General features: G+C 42.7%; 1 protein-coding gene across 1 annotated transcript in view; it reads right to left on the bottom strand.

Annotated features, from left to right (window-relative positions):
- Window positions 1-17,218, bottom strand: part of LOC128902115 (GTP-binding protein Rit2-like) — a 172,795-nt gene extending 155,577 nt beyond the window's left edge. Inside the window, exon 1 of the mRNA XM_054184505.1 lies at window positions 17,116-17,218. Within this exon, the coding sequence (XP_054040480.1) occupies window positions 17,116-17,218 (103 nt within the window). The remainder of the gene's footprint in view (window positions 1-17,115) is intronic.
- Between the last annotated feature and the right edge of the window lie 4,900 nt (window positions 17,219-22,118).

The following is a 22,118-nucleotide window of genomic DNA, read 5'->3' as shown; positions in this document are numbered from 1 at the left end:
TCTCACCAGAGCAGAGTAGAGGGGCAGAATCACCTCCCTCGACCTGCTGGCCATGCTTCTTTTGATGCAGCCCAGGATGCGGTTGGCTTTCTGGGCTGCAAGTACGCATTGCCTGCTCATGTTGAGCTTCTCATCCACCAGCACCCCCAAGTCCTTCTCCTCAGGGCTACTTTCCAGCCATTCTCCGCCCAACCTCTATTTGTGCCTGGGATTGCCATGATCCAGGTGCAGGACCATGAACTTGGCCTGGTTGAACTTCATGAGGTTTGCATGGGCCCACCTCTCAAGCCTGTCAAGGTCCCTCTGGATGGCATCCTTTCTCTCCAGTGTGTTGACCATACCACACAGCTTGGTGTCCATGTCACCGACAAAGATGTTAAAAAAAGCACTGGTCCCAGTACTGACCCCTAAGGAAGGTCACTCATCACCGGTTTCCATGTGGACATGGAGCCATTGACTGCAACCCTTTGAGTGCGGCCATCTAGCCAGTTCCTTATCCACCAAGTGGTCCATCCATCAAATCCATGCTTTTCCAATTTAGAGACCAGGATGTTGTGCGGGACAGTGTCAAACGCTTTGCATAAGCGTTTGTAGATGACATCAGTTGCTCTCCCCTTATCTACCAATGCTGTGGCAACATCATAGAAGGTCACCAAATTTGTCAGGCACGATTTGCCCTTGGTGAAGCTATGTTGGCTGTCACCAATCACCTCCTTATTTTCCATGTGCCTTAGCAGAGATTCCAGGAGGATCTGCTCCATGATCTTGCCTGGCACAGAGGTGAGACTGACTGGTCTATAGTTCCCCGGGTCATCCTTTTTTCCCTTTTTGAAAAGGGGGGTTATGTTTCCCCTTTTCCAGTCAGCGGGAACTTCACCAGACTGCCACGACTTTTCAAATATAATGGAAAGCGGCTTGGTGACTTCATCTGCCAGCTCCCTCGGGACCTGTGGATGGATTTCATCTGGTCCCATGGACTTATGTACCTTCAGGTTCCTCAGGTGGTCCCGAACCTGATCTTCTCCTACAGTGGGTGGTTCTTCATTCTCAGAGCCCCTGCCTTTGCATCCTGCAACTTGGGTGGTGTGGTCAGAGCCCTTGCCGGTGAAGACCGAGGCAAAAAAGTCATTCAGCACCTCAGCCTTCTCCATATCCTGGGTGACCAGGTCTCCTGTCTCCTTTCTGTGAGGGCCCGCATCTTCCCTAGTCTTGCCTTTATCACTGACGTACTTATAGAACTTTTTCTTGTTATCCTTGATGCCCCTAGCCAGACTTAATTCTATCTGGGCTTTAGCTTGCTTAATCTGGTTCCTGGTCGCTCGGACAGTTTCTCTGTATTCCATCCAGTCAACCCGTCCTTGCTTCCACCCTCTGTAGGCCTCCTTTTTGCTTTTGAGCTTGTCCAGGAGCTCTTTGTTAATCCACGCAGGCCTCCTGGCTTTTTTGCCTGACTTCCTCATTCTTGGGATGCACCATTCCTGAGCTTGGAGGAGGTGATCCTTGAATACTAACCAGCTCTCTTGGGCCCCTCATCCCTCCAGTACTTTTTCCCATGTTACCCTGCCAACCCTGCCATGTTACCCTGCCATTTCAATTCTGGCTATTCCCACTTATCGTTTGGCAACTAGTCATCCTAGTTGCCCAGTCATCTAGGCTTCTCTCAAACAATAGAAGGCATTAAATATCTCTAGGATTGTGCACCTCGCTCCATCAACTGTAGAGATACCCTACATATCTAGACTTAGATAACATTTTTAGAAGCTGAAATTAGGCAAGATGAATTTTAGCACTGTAACCTAAATTTCTCCCCACAGAATTTCCTGCATGCTTCTTTATGGGAAATCTCAGAGCTGCCTCAATCTTTAACACCTAATTAGGCCTTTCATATTTAGGTCTATCAAGGTTTAAAATAAACTATTGTTTGTCTTTTGGAGTTTCAATTTGGGAAAAATTCTCTAAGAGGAATAGTACTGGGCCCTGCCCAAAACATGGCAAAGAAACTGGCTGTGCCTCCTCATCTGCTCAATAATTCAGTAGTTGTAGCAAGTAGGCATTCACGGTTCCTTTTCTGTTTGAAGAGACATACACTAATTTCACTGATTGCTTAGTTTACCAAAATGTGTTATAGACTCTCTTTCCTTGAATCATTGTGTCTAGTTGTGACATTGCTTATTGAGATGACATGGACTCTAAAGAAATTACTGGATAAAATTCAAAGAACTTGTCACCTGGTACCAGTCACAGAACTATGCTGCACATGATGACTCCTTGTGATGTATTTTAAGAAGGTAGAATGTACTTTTAAAAAGGTAAAATATATTTTAGAAGGTAGAATCTCTCATTAAGTAAGAATAAAGAGCTGTAAAAAGGTCACAAGGCCCTGTGAAACCAGACACTTGGTATAAACAATAAATGCCTTACTAATGAATATACCCTTGAAGAACAGAAGGTTGATGATAAGGAACATCTCACCACAGGAGGCACCAAAACCGGATGAAAACCAGACAGCTGCTGGATAAGGCATAAAGTCAACAAAGATTTGCAGTAACTGGGGGAAAAGTAAAGGTGGCAGTGGGATATCACGACCACCAACTCAATTGGAGACTGAATTAGACTACCCCCCCATGGTGCTGGAGCATGCGCACATCAATTAAAGGACCTTATAACTTTAAACGAAAGTGAGAGACTGTACTAACCAATAGAAATTGTTAAGGTAAGGTACTAACCAAGAATTATAATTAAGGGTGTGTATTTCTGTGTTTTGAACCGTATAAATATTCCTAAGAGTTTGTAGGCCAGTGTGCTAGCTTTGTGGATTACCACCTAGCACCCATCTCTGCAGAAATGAAATAAATAGATAATACCTCTACTTTGTGTGTATATTGGCATCTGCACACCGGGTAAACGACCCCGCTTTGGAACAACACTTGTGGCTTAAGAATCTACTAAGATATATCATTTAATAGCTTTTGAAAAGTATTCTGCATTTGACTGTCAGAAAGCTTATTACCTACAAAGGAAGGCAAATATCTCTGGTCTCTTTTTACAGATGGGAAACAGAAGCAGAGAGATGGGGTGTACACTAGACCATAAAACACAGTATAAAATATGGAAATCAGATAAAAGGCTTAGTTTTTGCCATTAATCAGTAGCAACATGGCCCCATGTTCCAGTGTCAGAGCATTAGGAAACTTAGACCAAAAAGGCCTTTACAGATATTTACATTTACTCATGTATTATGCTTGCAATATCTTTCTGACTTCCACTAGCACATGCATCAGCTGCCACAATAACATAAGCACTACATTAGATCAGATGAAATAGTGAAGAAAATACATTTTTTTTATTTTACTGCATTTATGTCTGTCAAATTAACTTAACTGAAAGAAGGAAGGACAAAACCTCACCTGCCTTTAATAACTGGCACTTCAGTTATTTTGTTCACTGCATACTTTGATACTGACTACTGGGATTGTTAAGTACGTGCCAATGATCTTTGGGAATCACCATTCAGAACTGGCCATTCCCTGCCACAGAGCAGATATAAAGATTTGCCAAGAATCCTGACCAGGCCAAGAAACTATCACACTTTGAAAAATACCACCTGGGCATTGAGAAGTGCAGCCAGTATCACAGAGAAGACTAGAGCTGCAGTGGGAAGGCAGCACTGCTGTCCTGCTCTAGTGTCTATCCTGCATGGCACCAAAATTGCCTGGGAGACTGCTGCTGACCCATTCCACTGTCTCAGCTGTGGTGCACTGTGTCTGATTTCTCTATGTGGTTGATATTGGCTCAGCGTTACTGAGCTTTATTAGAACAGATAAATTGAATGGTCTTAGACTTCAAAAGCAGTTTGGCTTCCCAGACCGATTTCCAAATACTGTGCAGCATGGAGAATCCTGAGATAGAATTGAAGACCTGGTGTGGAGGATGACTGCAATACTGGCCAGTTCTGACCTGCACTATGGGCTACAACAGATTCCTTCCAGGAAAGACATTTCAAATTGATTTAAGTGTCCTTGGAACTATAGATATTTTAGTAGTGTCACCAAATGTTAGGGATACTGACCCACGTTTTGCTAATGATGATTTAATGATGCCATAAATATGGCATTCCTCATTTCAACTGCAAAAAAGAAGTAGCATGCCATAAATTTCCTCTTGTGTGAAAAAGCTACAAGAACTCTGCAAGTACCTTAGCACCTAACTGTAAGGCTCAGATGGATTAAATGCTGGTGCTCCCCAGGAACATGTGACTGGACTGCAGCTGGACTGCAAATATTTCTGAACCACTGTGTATACTACAGAGATGGCCTACAAGTAAGCCTTACTTGTGCAAGGCATACAGCAGAAACACCTCCATGACACCAAGACGCCCATCTGTAGTTATTCCAACTAAGATGTTTCTAAAAAAAGGGAGGAAACAAAGAAACAACAGATAGTTTTTCAACAGCAAAATTATAAACAAGGAGAAGAGAGAAGGAAAATAATGATGGCCCCCACTGGCTTTGTGGCCTCCAGCAGCAACTCCGCAAAACACAAGAGCATGGCAGTACCAACATGCAGCTAATATGATGTAAACATGTTGTCACAGACACAAACTACAAAGAAAAATTAAATCTCCTTTACTCCTTTTCAGACTATGAATTGCTGTACTGGGTCTGGCTGGGATGGAGTAAATTTTCTTCATGGCAGCCTGTATGGTGCTATGTTTTTTGATCTGTGACTAAACCAGTGCTGACAATACACCAATGTTTTGGCTACTGCTTGTTATGTCCTGGTTTGACTACATTGGGCCCCAGAGAGGTTCGCAATGATTTCCAAGCATGAGATTAAGACACAAACAAGGTCAGATACCGCTCACTGCAGGTTTATTGTTATTCCCCAGCAATAGTCACTGAGATGAGAGATAGAGTAAAGGTGGAAGTAGAGGAAAGGAGAATCAGTATTACAGAACACAGCAAGAGTATAGTCACCACCAGAGGCCCGATGATGTCTCGGGGGTCCCCTAGAATTTCAGAAGCATCCCATTGATCCATGGTTGATGGTGGTGGAGATCTCAGTCCCGATTCTCAAATTGTGGTGGGTCAACTGCACCAATTATAGTCCAAGTCAGTCTGTAGCTTGACCAATCAGTGTGACAGTGGCCTTTGCCCAGCTAATTGTCATTCAACATGGTCACTGTATAAGCTTTTCCTGCCCCCCGCTGCTTGGGCAGCACTTGGCTCAGCAAGTTTGGGGCTAACAAGACAGGTCCAGGCAGGCCCCAGAGAAAACAGGGTCTGACCACTCTGATAGTCAAAGATCTACATCCTTTTCAGCTGATAGCAATCTTGGGTGGTGACTGATAAGCAGAAGAATGGTCTGCAGAAGGGGCTAAATAGATACAAGCAAGCTTCTTGTTGGCCTGCAAGCCAGTTTGCAGAAGCTTAAGCAAGCTTTGAGATGATTATTTTGAGGTTCCAGTCTCTCATGCTGCTGAACAGTGCTTGCACAGCAGCAAGGCTTTTTATTTTTTCCACTCTGCCCCCAGTGAGCAGGCTAGGGGTAGGCAAGAAACTGGGAGGAGACACAGCTGATACAAACTGACTATAGAGATATTCCATATCATATGGAATTGGCCAGAATTAAGGACATATGGAGAAAACTCCCTTCCCTGGTTCAGACATCAGATTACTACCCACTACTGATATTTCAGGTAGGTGGTGATGAGGTAGGTACCAGAAGTCTGAGGGCAATGAAGAATGACTTCAGGGCCCTGGGGCAGCTGGTTAAGGGATTGGGAGCACAAATAGTGTTCTCCTCTATCCCACTAGTTGCAGGGGTTGATGAGGTGATAAATAGGAGGAGCCAGCAAATTAACTCCTGGCTCTGAGACTAGTGCATCCCGCAGGACTTTGGCTTTTTTGATCATGGGCTGATCTACAGGAAACCAGGCATGCTGGCAACAGGTGGGGGAAGCCTAACCCGAAGGGGAAGAAAGAGACTGGGACAAGAATTAGCAGGGCTCATTCATAGGGCTTTAAACTAGGTTTGAAGGGGGATGGGGATGAAACCAGGACTACAAAAGTGGTGCCTGGGAGCAGCATACCAGTGCTTCTGGGTACAAGTGTTAGCAAGGTCTTGCAATCTGTCTCAGTGATGGTGGGGGATGGTGATTTGTGTGGTAGCAAAGACATGAGGGGTAGTGATAATTTGGGAACTACAGAAGTGTCCGAGCATGATCAGGTGCGAATTAGGTCTTGTCCCCCCAAGGAAGTAGCAGGACAGTTAGCCCAGCTGAAGTGCATCTACACTAATGCACGCAGCATGGGGAATAAGCAGGACGAGCTGGAGGCCATTGTTCAGCAAGGAAACTATGATATAGGTGCCATCACAGAAACGTGGTGGGAAGACACGCACAAGTGGAGTGCGGTAATCGATGGCTACCAACTTTTCAGAAGGGATAGGCAAGGAAGGAGAGGTGGCGGGGTGGCCCTCTATGTTAGGGAGAGTTTTGAATGTCTGGAACTTAACAGTGTGAATGACAGTGTTGAGTGTGTATGGATAAGAATTAAGGGGAAGGCCAACAAGGCAGACATCGTGGTGGGAGTTTGTTATAGACCCCCCAACCAGGATGCAGAATCTGATGAAGTATTCTATAAGCAGCTGGCAGAGGTCTCACAATCATTTGCCCTTGTTCTTGTGGGGGACTTCAACTTCCCAGATGTCCGCTGGAAATATAACACAGCAGAGAGGGAACAGTCCCGGAAGTTCCTGGAGTGTGTGGAAGACAACTTCCTAACGCAGCTGGTGAAGGAACCAACTAGGGGAAGTGCCCTACTGGACCTACTGTTTGTTAACAGAGAAGGTCTTGTGGGGGATGTAAAGGTTGGAGGTCGTCTTGGGCACAGTGACCATGAAATGGTAGAATTTTCAATTCTTGGAGAGGCAAGGCAGGGAGCCAGCAGAACTACCACCTCGGATTTCCGAAGGGCAGACTTTAGCCTGTTTAGGAGCATGGTTGAGAGTGTCCCTTGGGAGGCAGTGTTGAAGAGCAAAGGTGCCCAGGAAGGCTGGTCATACTTCAAGCAGGTGCTCTTAGAAGCACGGGAGAAGGCCATCCCCGTGTCCCGAAAAACGAGCCGACGGGGAAGTAGACCAGCCTGGCTAAATAGAGAGCTTTGGCTGGACCTCAGGAAAAAAAGGAAAGCTTACATTCTCTGGAAAAGGGGGTTGGCAACTTATGAGGATTATCAAGATATAACAAAGCTATGCAGGGGGAAGATTAGAAGGGCCAAAGCTCAATCAGAACTCAGCCTGGCCACTGCAGTTAAAGACAATAAGAAGAGATTTTTCCAGTATATCAACAGAAAAAGGAAGACTAGGGAAAATGTAGGCCCACTGATGAATGAGACGGGTGCCCTAGTGGTGGAAGACACAGAGAAGGCAGAGCTACTGAATGCCTTCTTTTCTTCGGTCTTCACTGCCAAAGCTGCCTCTCACGAATCCCATACCCTGGAGGCAAGGGGGAAGGTCTGGAGAGAGGAAGATTTTCCCTCAGTTGAGGAGGACCGGGTCAGAGACCACTTGGCCAATCTGGACATTCACAAGTCCATGGGCCCTGATGGGATGCACCCGCGAGTGCTGAGAGAGCTGGCAGATGTTATTGCTAGACCACTCTCCATTGTCTTTGCAAGGTCATGGGGAACAGGAGAGGTGCCTGAGGACTGGAGGAAGGCTGACATCACTCCAATCTTCAAAAAAGGCAAGGAGGAGGACCCAGGGAACTACAGACTGGTTAGCCTCACCTCTGTCCCTGGGAAGGTAATGGAGCGACTCATTCTGGATGTCATCTCCAAACACGTTGAGGAACAGGAAGTCATTGGAAGTGGTCAACATGGATTTACCAAGGGTAAATCATGCTTGACCAATCTGATAGCTTTCTATGATGTTATAACGGGTTGGCTGGATGAGGGGAGAGCCGTAGATGTCATCTACCTTGACTTTAGCAAGGCTTTTGACACTGTCTCCCATAACATCCTCCTTAGGAAGCTGAGGAAGTATGGGCTAGATGAGGTGATGGTGAGGTGGATTGAGAGCTGGCTGAGTGACAGAACTCAGAGGGTTGTGATCAGTGGCACAGAGTCCAGTTGGAGGCCTGTAAACAGTGGTGTCCCTCAGGGGTCAATACTCGGTCCAATTTTGTTCCGTATATTCATTAATGACCTGGATGAGGGGACAGAGTGTATCCTCAGCAAGTTTGCTGATGATACCAAGCTGGGAGGGGTGGCTGACACTCCGGAGGGCCGTGCTGCCATCCAGGGTGACCTGGACAGGCTGGAGAGCTGGGCAGAGAAGAACCTAATGAGGTTCAACAAAAGCAAGTGTAGGGTCCTGCACCTGGGAAGGAAGAATGCCAAACACCAGTATAGGTTAGGGGTGGACCTGCTGGGAAGTAGTTCTGAGGAGAAGGATCTGGGGGTCCTGGTAGACAGCAAATTATCCATGAGCCAGCAGTGTGCCCTTGTTGCCAAAAAGGCCAATGGAATCCTGGGCTGCATAGGGAAGACTGTGGCCAGTAGGTCGAAGGAGGTCATTCTGCCCCTCTACTCTGCACTGGTGAGGCCACAACTGGAATACTGCGTCCAGCTCTGGGCTCCCCAGTTCAAGAGAGACAGGGAACTGCTGAAGCGAGTCCAGCGAAGGGCAACTAAGATGATTGAGGGACTGGAGCATCTCCCTTATGAGGAAAGGCTGAAAGAGCTGGGACTCTTTAGCCTGGAGAAGAGAAGGCTGAGGGGAGACCTTATTATGGCATACAAGTACCTAAAGGGTGGGTTTAAGGAGGATGGAGCCAGGCTCTTTTCAATGGTTCCCAGTGACAGGACGAGGGGTAACGGGCACAAGCTGGAACATAGGAAGTTCCGATCAAATATGAGAAAAAACTTCTTTACGGTGAGGGTGACAGAGCACTGGAACAGGCCGCCCAGGGAGGTTGTGGAGTCCCCTTCTCTGGAGACTTTCGAGACCCGCCTGGATGCAGTCCTGAGTAATGTGCTCTAGGCAATCCTGCTTTAGCAGGGGAGGTGGACTAGATGATCTCTAGAGGTCCCTTCCAACTCTGAAGATTCTGTGATAAGACAGGAATCACAAGAGAATCAGGAATGGTGTCAGAGATACAGCCTTGTTGGAGAGTGGTCTAGCAATAACATCTGCCAGCTCTCTCAGCACTCGCGGGTGCATCCCATCAGGGCCCATGGACTTGTGAATGTCCAGATTGGCCAAGTGGTCTCTGACCCGGTCCTCCTCAACTGAGGGAAAATCTTCCTCTCTCCAGACATCATTTATATTTAAGAAATTTCCAGGCTAAATTTTAGAGAAGGGGAAATTTTACAGCCCGCCTGGCATTCTGCATGATTTAAGAAGCTACAGTTCTGCTGAACTGAAGCAATGAAGAATTTGACAATATTTGGTTTTGGTTTTGAACATTCTGAGTAAAAATCTGAAACAAGGCTAAGAACTATGACTGTAATTCAGTTTACAGCATCTCAGACGTGACAAACTTAGCTGGTGGCTTACAATGTTCAGTTAGCACTTTTTCTCCATGGATACAGAATTGTCAAGAAGTATTACTATGTCTTTTGGGCTGTACCACTGTTAGTATTTTGCTGTCTCCTCTTCCTTTCCCAGCTTTGCACTGACACTTAAACGTCAGGTTACAGTCATTACTATGAAGTGACCAAGGGAATTTATATGTCATTTTGACTGATCGATACCCTTAAGCTTTCAGAATAATTACCAAGCAAGGATGTTTTTCTCTGATCAACAAATAGATATCCTTTCTTCCTTCCCATTTTTTAAATTCTTTTTCTTCATTTGAATGAGTATAATTAATTATTTCTCTGAAATTCATAAGGTCTTATATTTGGCCTTAAAAATACAAATTACCTTTCTTTTTCAGACAGAGGATGACGAGGGAACAAACATTTCTTTTCAGAGGGATGCAGATGTGTGTCTTTATTAATCGGTTATCTCAATTTCTATTCCAGTTAAAAAAAGATGGGTATTTGCAGTCACAGGAGAAGGAGCACCACATTAGACACTAAAAGCTGTGCTTATATTGACTTTGGGGGGGAAAAAAGAAATTTGGTTTGCCTTAACTGTAATCCACAGCATGCTCAGACACTTGAAAGGCTACTTTTTTCACCTTAACTCACACTGAGCAGCAACTTAATCCTCCACCTTCATTCTGGCTATCAGTTTGGCTCAGAAGACAGTAGAAGGCCAGACTCTTTCTCTTGATCCATTCACTAGGCATTTAGGGAAGCATAGCTGTACCTGAAAACAGACTGGGGAAAAACAAAAAACAAACCAAAACCCCACTGAACACCCCCCACCCCCCCCCACCCCCCCCCCCCCGAAAAAGCCCTACTGAGAATCATGGAATCACGGAATCTTCAGAGTTGGAAGGGACCTCTAGAGATCATCTAGTCCAACTCTCCTGCTAGAGCAGGGTTGCCTAAACCACATCCCTCAGGGCTGCATCCAGGCGGGTCTTGAAAATCTCCAGAGAAGGGGACTCCACAACCTCCCTGGGCAACCTGTTCCAGTGCTCTGTCACCCTCACCGTAAAGAAGTTTTTCCATGTATTTGAAGAGAACTTCCTATGTTCCAACTTGTACCCATTGCCCCTTGTCCTGTCGCTGGGAACCATTGAAAAGAGTCTGGCTCCGTCCTCCTTAAACCCGCCCTTGAGATACTTGTAAACATTAATCAGGTCCCCCCTCAACCTTCTCTTCTCCAGGCTAAAGAGTCCCAGCTCTTTCAGCCTTTCCTCATAAGGGAGGTGCTCCAGTCCCATAATCATCTTGGTTGCCCTACGCTGGACTCGCTCCAGTAGTTCCCTGTCTCTCTTGAACTGGGGAGCCCAAAACTGGACACAGTACTCCAGTTGTGGCCTCACCAGTGCAGAGTAGAGGGGGAGAATGACCTCCTTCGACCTACTGGCCACAGTCTTCACTATGCAGCCCAGGATGCCATTGGCCTTCTTGGCGACAAGGGCACACTGCTGGCTCATGGATAATTTGCTGTCTACCAGGACCCCCAGGTCCTTCTCCTCAGAGCTGCTTCCCAGCATGTCCGCCCCTAACCTATACTGGTGCTTAGCATTCTTCTTTCCCAGGTGCAGGACCCTACACTTGCTTTTGTTGAACCTCAGTAGGTTCTTCTCTGCCCAGCTCTCCAGCCTGTCCAGGTCACGCTGGATGGCAGCACGGCCCTCTGGAGTGTCGGCCACCCCTCCCAGCTTGGTATCATCAGCAAACTTGCTGAGGATACACTCTGTCCCCTCATCTAGGTCATTAATGAATATATTGAACAAAATTGGTCCAAGTATTGACCCCTGAGGGACACCACTCGTTACAGGCCTCCAACTGGACTCTGTGCCGCTGATCACAACCCTCTGAGTTCTGTCACTCAGCCAGCTCTCGATCCACCTCACTGTCACCTCGTCTAGCCCATACTTCCTCAGCTTCCTAATGAGAAGTTGTTTGATTGATGTATGAAGTGTGTTCTACAATAGTGAGCCTTGTGATGGTGTAAGAACAGCATCAGCAGACCTAAATGGTACTTTTAAACCTCAGCTCTTTTGATGCCAGTGTAATCTCTACTTTTGTTCTTCATCCTTTTCCAGTGTAGCCTGGATCATATGGTAATTTATCTCCAAAGGATTAAGAAACAGCTGGAGTGAGCCAGTTCTCCAGTACACACTCCATGGTGCTATCTCTATTTACTGGGGACTCCTGTTATGAGGACATGCTTGAAATGAGTAGGCACAGAATTTGCTTTATCTAGACAGAATAAGAGGTAAAACCAGTCAAAAAAAAAGCAGTTGATCACATAAATAAAAGAAAATTGGGGATTTAATCTAATTCCTAGTACAGAAATTCCCACATCACAAAAACCATTGCTGTTTTCACACATTTTGGAACTTATTTTGTTGTCCTGGTTTGAGGTAAAACAGAACCAACTTTCTGTTCAGTAATTTTACGTCTTAGCTAGGCCTCTTCTAACTCTCTGAAATTAACAGCATATTGTGCAGAAAACAGTTTGTTCTCAGAGTGATAAGACCAATGTTTACAGTTAGTGACAAGGAATGGTATGCAGAGAGGCTCTTGCTTAGACTTATTGCTATAACAACCAAGGTCAGCTAATCTTCTTATTTTGTTTAATAATTTTGTTTAAATTAGCTGACCTTGGTTGTTATTTGCCCCGTTGGAGGGTCGGAAACAGAAAAGCGTAGAGGGGTCCCACCCGCAGGGAGGAGCGGACAGGACAGGTGACCCACAATTGACCAACAGGGGTATTCCATCCCATCTGCCCTATGCTCAGTATAAAAGCTGAGGGATCAAAGGGACAGCTCTTTTTCTTCAATGGCCGATGTCTGAGGAGGACCCTGTCTGTTCATCTGCCTTTGATCTCGATCCATGTGTTCCGAACTCCAGCTTTGGAATCCAGTTCCCACCCATCGCTGAGTCCAGTCTGGGACTTCCCCAGTGCCTGCCAGTGATGTCATGCTTGGGAGCTTGATATGGTTTTGTATGTACTGTATGTGTTTCATTATTTCTTTTATATTATTAATATTTCATTCAAGTAGTTTAGTTCCTTCTAAACTTGTAAATCTCTCTACCTTTCCTCTCCTCTCTGTGTGCGAGAGGTGGGGGGAGAGCATCTGTTGCTGGTCATTGGCCAATTTGGCCAAAACCATGACACTTGTACACATGATCCTGAAATTAATTGGATGAGTCATCTGTATTTGTAGAAACATGGCACTTGTGCAAAGCTGGCAAAAAAAAAAAGAAAGGAAATCATTGGGTAAGCATGCATCCCCTAACCAGATCAGGCTGAGAAATATGTTTCTGCATACTCTTCCTCTAACAACCCTAAGAGAATCTTTTCTTAATTCCTTTTCTTCTCCTCTTTTTTATTTTTTATGATTAAAGACTGGAAATATGTATCTAAATGTTTCCCAAATCTGTATATTAAAAGTAAAAATATATTAGTTTTACAAAAATCTTGGGGTAATTATTTGACAATCTCTTCATTTTTTTTTAAGGTGGCAACAAATAAATAGCAATCAGTCTGAGAAAGAAATCTTGAAAAATGCACATTATCTCTAACATTAAAAAAAGAACTTACTAGCAATGAATATTCATTAGTTTTTGAATTTTTAAAAAAATTCCTCTACTCCTGTGAAATCCAAATTTCACAGGACAGGTAGCATGAAATTCACTTTGCATCTATGATATACCCATTCTATGGATAAACACATAATTCCATTTACCGGGAATAACAGTAGATCATCTTCACCCTTAAATATATCAACTTTAGCATTAGGGGAAAAAACAAACAAACAAACTAGAATAACATTTTCATTCAGCCAAGTCAGATTATGATGCAATCTGATCAGCATTTGAAGGATTCCTAGATAATAACAATTTTTCATTAGACAGAGGTTTTCTACTTTATTCAGTTGCACAGGTACATCAATTTGTTTGTTCTTTTTGGTAGTCACTGTGCAATCCCTCAGTTAATTATTGCTAATGTTTTGGAGAATGTGCTACAGTTAAATATTGTTATTAGTGTAATTAGTTTGCTAAATATAAGCCATCAATGCATGGTCTCAGGATTTAGAGGCTCTTTTGTGTATATTTTTTGTAACACTGAAAAACAGAGCTAAACGCAGAGGTCTGAACTGCATCAGACTAGGGACCATGAGAGTACTAGGTTCACTGTCCAGATGCAGATCTCTGAAGGTATTTGTAAGCAAAACCTCTAAGATTCTTAGGGTTTAAACCCTACATCAGGCAACTTGAGGTAGGTTTGAACGGTACTGAGCTGACCTGAGATTTGCCATCAAACCAGAGAAGACTGAGTGTCAAAATATTTTTTTTAATGAAAATTTAACTATCATTAGAAATGTGTAATTTCGGTATGGACTATAATCAAATGAGAGTCAGTAGAAAATTTTACTTTTATTTTGTTTTATTTCATTTCAGTTTAATTCTTGGTTCTAGCCTAATTTTGTTCTGAACTTGCAGCAGAATGTATAGCTGTTCTTGATGTCAGACACAACCTACACAAAGTAATAAATTACCATATTGCTCTGAAAACAAAAATAGTTCTATTTTCAGAAGTCTTAGAAGGGATAACTCATTCTAGGGAATCTATAATCTACAATTATGTTACAGAAATTACCAGAGAAATTTACATATAGCTTTGTACATTTTAATTAAACACCACTATTTCCTATTTGTTCCCAACTCTGGGATTTGGGATGGTGTTTTTTCCTCCTATAAAATATTGGCAGAGGTGGTTTTTTTTGGTTGTTTGTTGTTTTTTGTTTTTTTTCTGGCACTGATTTTGAAATGTGAGGACCCTTAAGTAACAATTCTTAAATCATTTGCAGTTTATACATCATTACTCTGAATGTGGTGGGTATCAGACTTGGATGTGCCGAGTTTATCTTATAGAATCATAGAATCTTCATGGTTGGAAAGGACCTTTGAGATCATCAAGTCCAACCATACACACACCAAAAACAAAACAAATAAAACCCAACCCACAAACCACCACAAACAACCAACCTACAATCTCTGCCAATAGAGCATGCCCTGAAGTGCCAAATCTAGACGTTTCTTAAATACCTCTAGGGACGGTGACTCAACCACCTCCCTGGGCAGGCTGTTCCAGTGCCCGACCACTCTTTCAGTAAAGTAATTCTTCCTAATATCTAATCTAAACCTCCCCTGCCGCAACTTCAGACCATTTCCTCTGGGCCTGTCATTATTCACCTGGGAGAAGAGGCCAACACCCACCTCTCTCCAACCTCCTTTCAGGTAGTTGTAGAGGGCAATGAGGTCTCCCCTCAGCCTCCTCTTCTCCAAGCTACACATGCCCAGCTCCCTCAGCCTCTCCTCATATGACCTGGTCTCCAGACCCCTCACCAGCCTGGTAGCTCTCCTCTGGACACGCTCCAGCACTTCAATGTCCCTCTTGTACAGAAGGGCCCAGAACTGAACACAGTACTCGAGGTGAGGCCTCACCAGTGCCAAGTACAGAGGCACATCTTCTATTAACAATTCTTGTGAAATCTCTACTACACTGAATAGCCCAAATAACAGGAGGTTGGCTGTCCTCCTGGATTGTCTCCCACCTTGGAGCACAGAACTGAAGAGACAAGCCTGACAATCCAAAGGAAATATTCTATAAACACCAACATCAAAAGAACATCCACTGTTGGTGTCCTTTTCCTCATTCCTCCCTGTCCATGCATACAATCACCACCCTCAGCCCCTTGTAATGAGCATGCAATTTTCAATGCAAAGACATCCATACACACAATATGAAGTGGCACAGTAAGAGAGCAGAAGAGGCTGGGAAACAGAAGGTCAAAATGCCCAGGGGATCTCTAGAAGTGAACTACGTCCAGGGCAAAAAGAAATCTTCTAACATTTCTGCAGCTTGGTTCTTTAGGAAAATTCTTTCCAAACCTGAATTATTTAATATTGAACTAAATGAGGAATGGAAAGGCTTTAATCCAAAAAAGGTTTCCCACTCAGCAACTTAATCCCAGCTGTTACTGCTTTTATCATGATTTAAAAAGAGGAGGAGGAGGGAGAAGAAGGGGAAAGAAACCAGGATATTATCAATACAGCATCCCATATATTACTTATCTGTCAAACTCTAAATTGGAAATTGAACTTTTTTTAATCTCTCATCCTTATTCTACTCTGACACTGTTTTATGGTTAAATTCATGATTTCCTGGACAGCAAATCTAGGTCATTAGGGGAAAGCAGAGCTCATCTTGGAGAATGAAAGTAGTCATTCGGGCCTTTTTCTGCATTTAATCCAGTGTAAAGTAATCCTGCCTATACAACAGTCAAAATGAATTCATGATTTGTGGAATGACATCAATTTTTCCTTATCTCTATAAGAATTCTATCAGTTGGACTATCTCTTGGGATTCTACTGAAATATTTCATGCCCATTCCACATTGGAAGTTCATAGACAGTAAATGATGAACAGCCCACCTCCTTTCTTCTAGGCTCTTAATTCTCAGTTGCTGTTTTTTCCCCCAGAAGTTTCACTTTTGTGAAAACAACAGAAGGTTTTTCTTTAAACCCCACTGAATGTCATAACTACCCACTTCATCTTATTTTTATTTCTCTAGACCACACAAACACCCAATTCTTCTTGAGTAATTATGTGATCCTCAGCTTTGGAGATGTATCGTTACCTTGTGTAATCCACAGATTTGAAGGCTTTATTCTCATGAAATCAACAGCTAATATTTTCTAAACAAGGAGATTTGAATAAACTTCATTTATGCTTTAAAACTCTTATCTATTAGTAAATGGGAACTCTAAAATTTCCTCAATGTGTATATAAAATTTGGCTGTTATGATTCAGTTATACTGTGAATATGGTATAGTTTGTAATATCTTTTGTTTTGATGAATTAGTCTTAAAAATATGCTATATTATCCTTTTTTTTTGTTGTTTGTTTTCTTCTTCTCTTTTTCTTTTGGATTTCCAGAAGATGTAATCAAATGCTTGTTGTATGGCTAGCTCAATACACTGGCTTCTGAGACAAACACTGCGTATTCAGCAAAGTCATTTTAAGAACAGAGAATGCTAGCGTCAGTGAGAATAAATCAAAGGTGATAATATCTGGGAAAAAGAAAACATTGTCCAGAGAAAATAATGACTCCTCTGAAGAGATACCATTGTCAGACACTAATGTATCTTGTCAGCGCTAGACAGTAATATTAAAATATGCTGCAAATCTACCTTATCTCCTGGAGTGAGACTCAAACACACATTCTGTAACTGTCCGGACAGGAGAGGAGACTAACACCAGCTGAGCCATAACGACACTCATCAAAAAAGTCAAAAGAAGATGTGGGGAAGAAAACAGAGTCACTGTAGGCATCCTCCACACTTTCCACTGTACAGCTGACTTTACGGTTAGTTCCATTTCTGCCTGTGCACAAGGACCAGCAGGCAAACAAGCTACATCCACACTCCCCATTCACCCCTTCTCCCCAAAAATGCTGTTGCTCAAACTTACCGCTTTTGCCAACTCCCCCTGCTCCTAGCATCACCACCTTGTACTCTCTGTAGCCTGCTGAAGAATTACTGGAGGAGCTGATCATTTCATTTTCTAGCTCCATCTTGCGCGAGGCAGAAGAAGGGAGCAAAAGAGAAGAAAAAAAATCAACTGGCAGGTGCTTTCTCTGATCTTAAACAACTATAAAAGTTGTATTAGGAAAAAAAAGCAGAAAGGAAAGGTATAATGCAAGAGGTATGATTTATCAGCCTCACACTCACTGCTGTGCCTGTGTTAGCTGGAGGAGGTCTCATAGCAACCACTTTAACAGCTTCCAATAAAAATATCTCTCTGCCCCCTCCCAGCTCTGTATCATTCTCTGTGTTTCTCTTCCTGGACAGAAGCAGTTTTGTGAGGCTCAAGAGCCCTGGTACCTCTGGGTGTTGCTGTGTCATTGGAATCAAATTGAGCAGAACCTCCAGAAAAAGAAAATGGATCACATTTCTTAATTATGATGCTTTTTATTCCATGTAGCACTTTCTTGAATCTTAAATAATAAAACAGAACAGACAACCTCCTTGCCACCTTGGAGTTAAATATTCATCCTATGTTCATCAAGTTTGCTAGATTTACATTAAATACTATTAGAAGTGAAATAAGCAGCAACTTTTAAGAGTCTCTGTTTCTCATGAAGCTTACTGCAAAGGAGAGAAGTTTTCTAAGGTTAGGTTTGCTCCCAGATCAATTCTCTTTTAGTTCAGTTTGCATCAATTATTTACAGAAATAAACCTTTTGAAAAAAAGGTTTGTTTGTTGTTTTTCTTTTTTCTCACACACAATTTCAGGAGATTGGGACTGAAGGGAGGGGGAAAGATCTATTAATCCAGAAAATGTCCATGTAAGCAAAGAATAAAAACAAATTGTTATAAGTATTTCATACTAATATCAAGTGATTTACCTAACCAACCTGGTTAGCCCAAATAAATAAAAAAAAAAAAATAAAGCAAAAAATTTGTGAATGAAATCCAGTGTGAAAATCTCCCATTAGAATTATTCAGTGAAAACTTACAACAAAAAACTGCAGCTCTTCATTGATTTTTGATGTTGTCCTTAATAGATGTAGCATATTTAAAGAATGTGTGTCCTGGTTCCGGTGGGGATAGGGTTGATTTTCCCCAGGCTCTAGCAGGGATACAGGTATTCTATTGTATGTGAGCCATGCCCAGTCTGTAGCCGGGAGCAGGAGCAGGAAGTCGCCGCTTTGGACCGGGCTGGGGCATCCCGGGTCCGGTCGGTGAGCGGTGCTACCGTAATCATGTTTGTACATTCCTCTATCCGTGTTATTGTTTTTCCTGTTCCCTTTGCTGTTCTGTTAAACTGCCTTTGTCTCAACCCACGAGTTTTGCCTTTTTCTTCCGATTCTCCCCATGGCGGTGGGGGGGGTTGAGAGAGCGGTGGCGTAGTTCTTTGCCATCTGAGGCTAAACCACGACACTGTGATAAATAATAAGACACTTGCCCAGCTTTAATTGTAATGCAATATTTTTGAGGGTCAATAAGCATCTACTGCAAAAGGGGTGGAAAGCAAAAACTTGCTCTCCTTTGAAAAGTGCTGGACTTTCATGACAGGTGGAACTATTAAGGAGCGTCACGCCCCACTCACTCAGAAAAGAAGGGGGGTGAGTGACTTAGATTCGCAAATCCCCAGCGGTGCTGACTAAGGTGAGACAACTCTCAAGGTCCGTATACAAACATTTCTTAAATTCCCACAGTGATTACTATATGTCTTAACTAGGTCCACAATAATTGGTTAGATATATAACAAATTATGGCAAGCAGTACAGTATGCCTTGTGTTACTTAGCAACAGATATACAAGAAATTATGGCAAGCAGTACTTAACAACAGATATACAATGAATTATGGTGTATGCCTTGCATTACTTAACAACTTTAAAAGAAAAGAGAAAAGAAAAAGAAACAGAGAGATAGAGAAGGAGAGACAGAGCGAGACAGAGAGATAAAGAGATCATCAGTCCTGGTTCCAGTGTTGTCCAGCCAATGGGGGTCTTCTGTAGAAGCTTGTAGAAGCCCTCCTCTCTGTAAAATCTCCCTAGGGGCACTTATTTTCCCCTTTTATGTTCACCCTATCTGTACCACCCACACCACTGCTATGGGGCAGTTTCATCTCAGGTTTCTCCCCCCTGCCAGGTGACGTGTAGCATGATTTGGGTGGGGAGACAAGAGCTATGCTTCCCTCAGGCTGCTTCTCTCACTCTTTGTTTAGGGGAAATTACAAGTTGTCTCTTACAAGGAGACAGGGAAACAGAAGCAGGAGAGGCAACTAGTAAAGTATCTTGGAAGTCAGACACCTCTGTCTGTCCGCTCCTCCAATTATTTCACAGTGAGTAAACATACATCATTACACAGGAATACAGAATTAAAAGTTGAAAGGGAAAGAAAAAAATAATCATATCCTGATTAAGGACATGATTTAAAGAAAGTTAGGAAGAAGAGGAAAAGGTATAGAAGGGCACATGTATGAAAGGTGTAATGGGCTAAGAAAATACACAATTAAAGAGAAGAGACACATAGGTATGATAACAGAATTATAATTAGAATGGAGAAGGTGAACAGAACATGAATACTCATTTTCCCTCCTAATACAAAAATTAGGAAACATCAGATGAAACAGACAGGAGCCGGGTTCAGAAACCAAAGTACTTACAGGAGTGTTGCGGATTAAAATATTTGACACAGTTATGATTTAGCAGCTATTCAAAATTTATTAATGATGTAAGGTAGATTGAGAGGTTGAATTTTAGCAGCACTTAATCAGTAACTGATTTAGGGGTTTACAAAGTGAGTAAACAAAATAATTGAACAGCAACTTAGTTACAGATTCAAAGATGGCAAGATTCACACTAACTTACTAGAAGGTATCCCGAATCAATACATATTGTAGTATGTATGAGTAGAGGTACAAATACCAGATTAATACATATATATATTTATATCTAAGCAAAGCATATAAGCGTACACACACACATACAGGTCTCTGATTGGGAATTTCTTAATAGCAGGCAATGCTAGTGAGTTGAAAGGTGTCGCTTTTAGGTCCTACACATGCATGGATGGACAGAAGAGCATCCACATCCATAAAGCTAATGTGTATCTCACAACATACAGGTGGAGAGGTGGATGAGAGAGAGTAACCTATAGTTAAAGTTTCCCTTTCTCAGATTTAGGGTAAACACGATGCATCGGCATTCCTCAATGGGTGATAGTTGAGGCTTGAGAAGGGTCTTCTCCTGCCCTGGCCTCAAGGTGTCAGCCTGAGAGGTATCTCAACTCAGGGGAGTTACTGGCCACAGCCTGCTGCAATCCAAAAGAGCTCAAAGGGTCTTTACTAGAATTGCTACTTATAGGATCCGAAACAATTGACTTTTGTCAGGTACTTTTCCACTCCAGCCTGACTTGGACGATAGTTATGCAATCCCAGAGCTTGCTAGATCTTGGGGTCCTGATATTCCCCCCACTCTGTGGCCAAGATCCATATGGTGTCAGGAGGTCAAGAGTGATCGATTATAGTTATTATCTTCAAATGGCAGGAGCCATGGGGACTAGGCACACTATTGTGTTCTGGTCTGTTGCTCTTTACCTTTTCTTTCGTGTTAGACCATTATGTTACGTTCTTGTCCATTGTGTTGTTCTGCAGCCCAGGTTGGGAGGGAGATCATGCCAAGTACTGAGTGGCCTGAAGCGGGGGGGGTGGGTTGAACCACCACAAGGAGTCATGGCTGACTTAAGGAACTTCTTGCCACTTGATGTTTTGGGCAGTAGAAATGAACTTGTAATGAAAAAGAATTTAAATACAAAGTTATACAAGATCCATTTCAGACTATGAAAGTCACCACCTCCTGCTTAAGAAATACTCAAGACTCACACCAAGTAGAAGAATCAAAGTATGACAGTCTGTTTTCATCTACACAGAAAAAGAGAGCAGAGGGAGAGCCACTGTGCTCTGAGAACTCCTCCAAAATCAGGATCTGCTACTGTTGTCCTACAGGATTTCTGTAATAACCATGCTGCGAGCAGCTTTGTACTGTCAGGGCTGGGTGTCTGTATTGATGCCTGGATGCAAACCTCAGAATTCAGAAGGATTTGGTTGTCAGAGCATAAAATAGGACTTAAACAGGAAATTATGAACGTAATAATGTGATGTCTAAATATTGAACTTCAGCAAAAAGTGTCAGGTAGGTCAGTAAATCCCTGTTGTGATTAGAATTCCATTCATTAAAATCATTCTCAAGTGCTCAGTATTGATACATTAGACAAAACTAATAATGTCACAAAACCCACTACTTAGAACAGATGGGTTTTCCTGGTAATCTCCCATCAACACAGCAACCTCCTCCTCATGAGCTTTTAACCCCCATAGCTGTCAGTAACAATTGGCTGACATTAAAACGTCAGGAGAATGAGTGGTTGTGGGCATGACTCAAAAGACAAGATAAACAAAATATTCCAAAAAAGATTAGTGAAAATTATGTATAAGTAATAGATAAGAATTAGTCATTTTTTTTCCAGTTGGTGTTTTCCAGAGAAAAGTGGCAAGTAATTTGTTTCTTTTGTTTAGAGCTGGAAAGCAGGGAAGGAATATTAGAAATGGAAGCGGCTACAAAAGGGAATTATGTTAGAGCAGGAGGCAGAATAAGACAGAAATAAATGGAAAGCCACTTCCTCATCTTTTAAGAAAATCTAGAAAAAAGAAGATGGTGGTTTTATGTCTGCAAAAGTGGAATTAATTTTTTTTATCTGTTGAATGAAGATTAACCATTTAAAATATCTGCTTTAAAGACAAATTCATGTTTATTAAACTTCAACAGTTTAATAAGTATTATTACATTATATAAACACTTGGACAAACATATCCTCCTAACTTTCACAGAGACTTGTCCAGAGCCTAAAAAGGTGATACTGCATTCCCATTTATAATGCAGGACTTGTTCTAATTGGTTTTCATAA

This window comes from Rissa tridactyla, chromosome W, assembly GCF_028500815.1.
Source record: "Rissa tridactyla isolate bRisTri1 chromosome W, bRisTri1.patW.cur.20221130, whole genome shotgun sequence".
Taxonomy (NCBI): Eukaryota; Metazoa; Chordata; class Aves; order Charadriiformes; family Laridae; genus Rissa; species Rissa tridactyla.
Note: the sequence above shows the minus strand (reverse complement) of the source record. Positions and strands in the feature narration are given on the sequence as shown.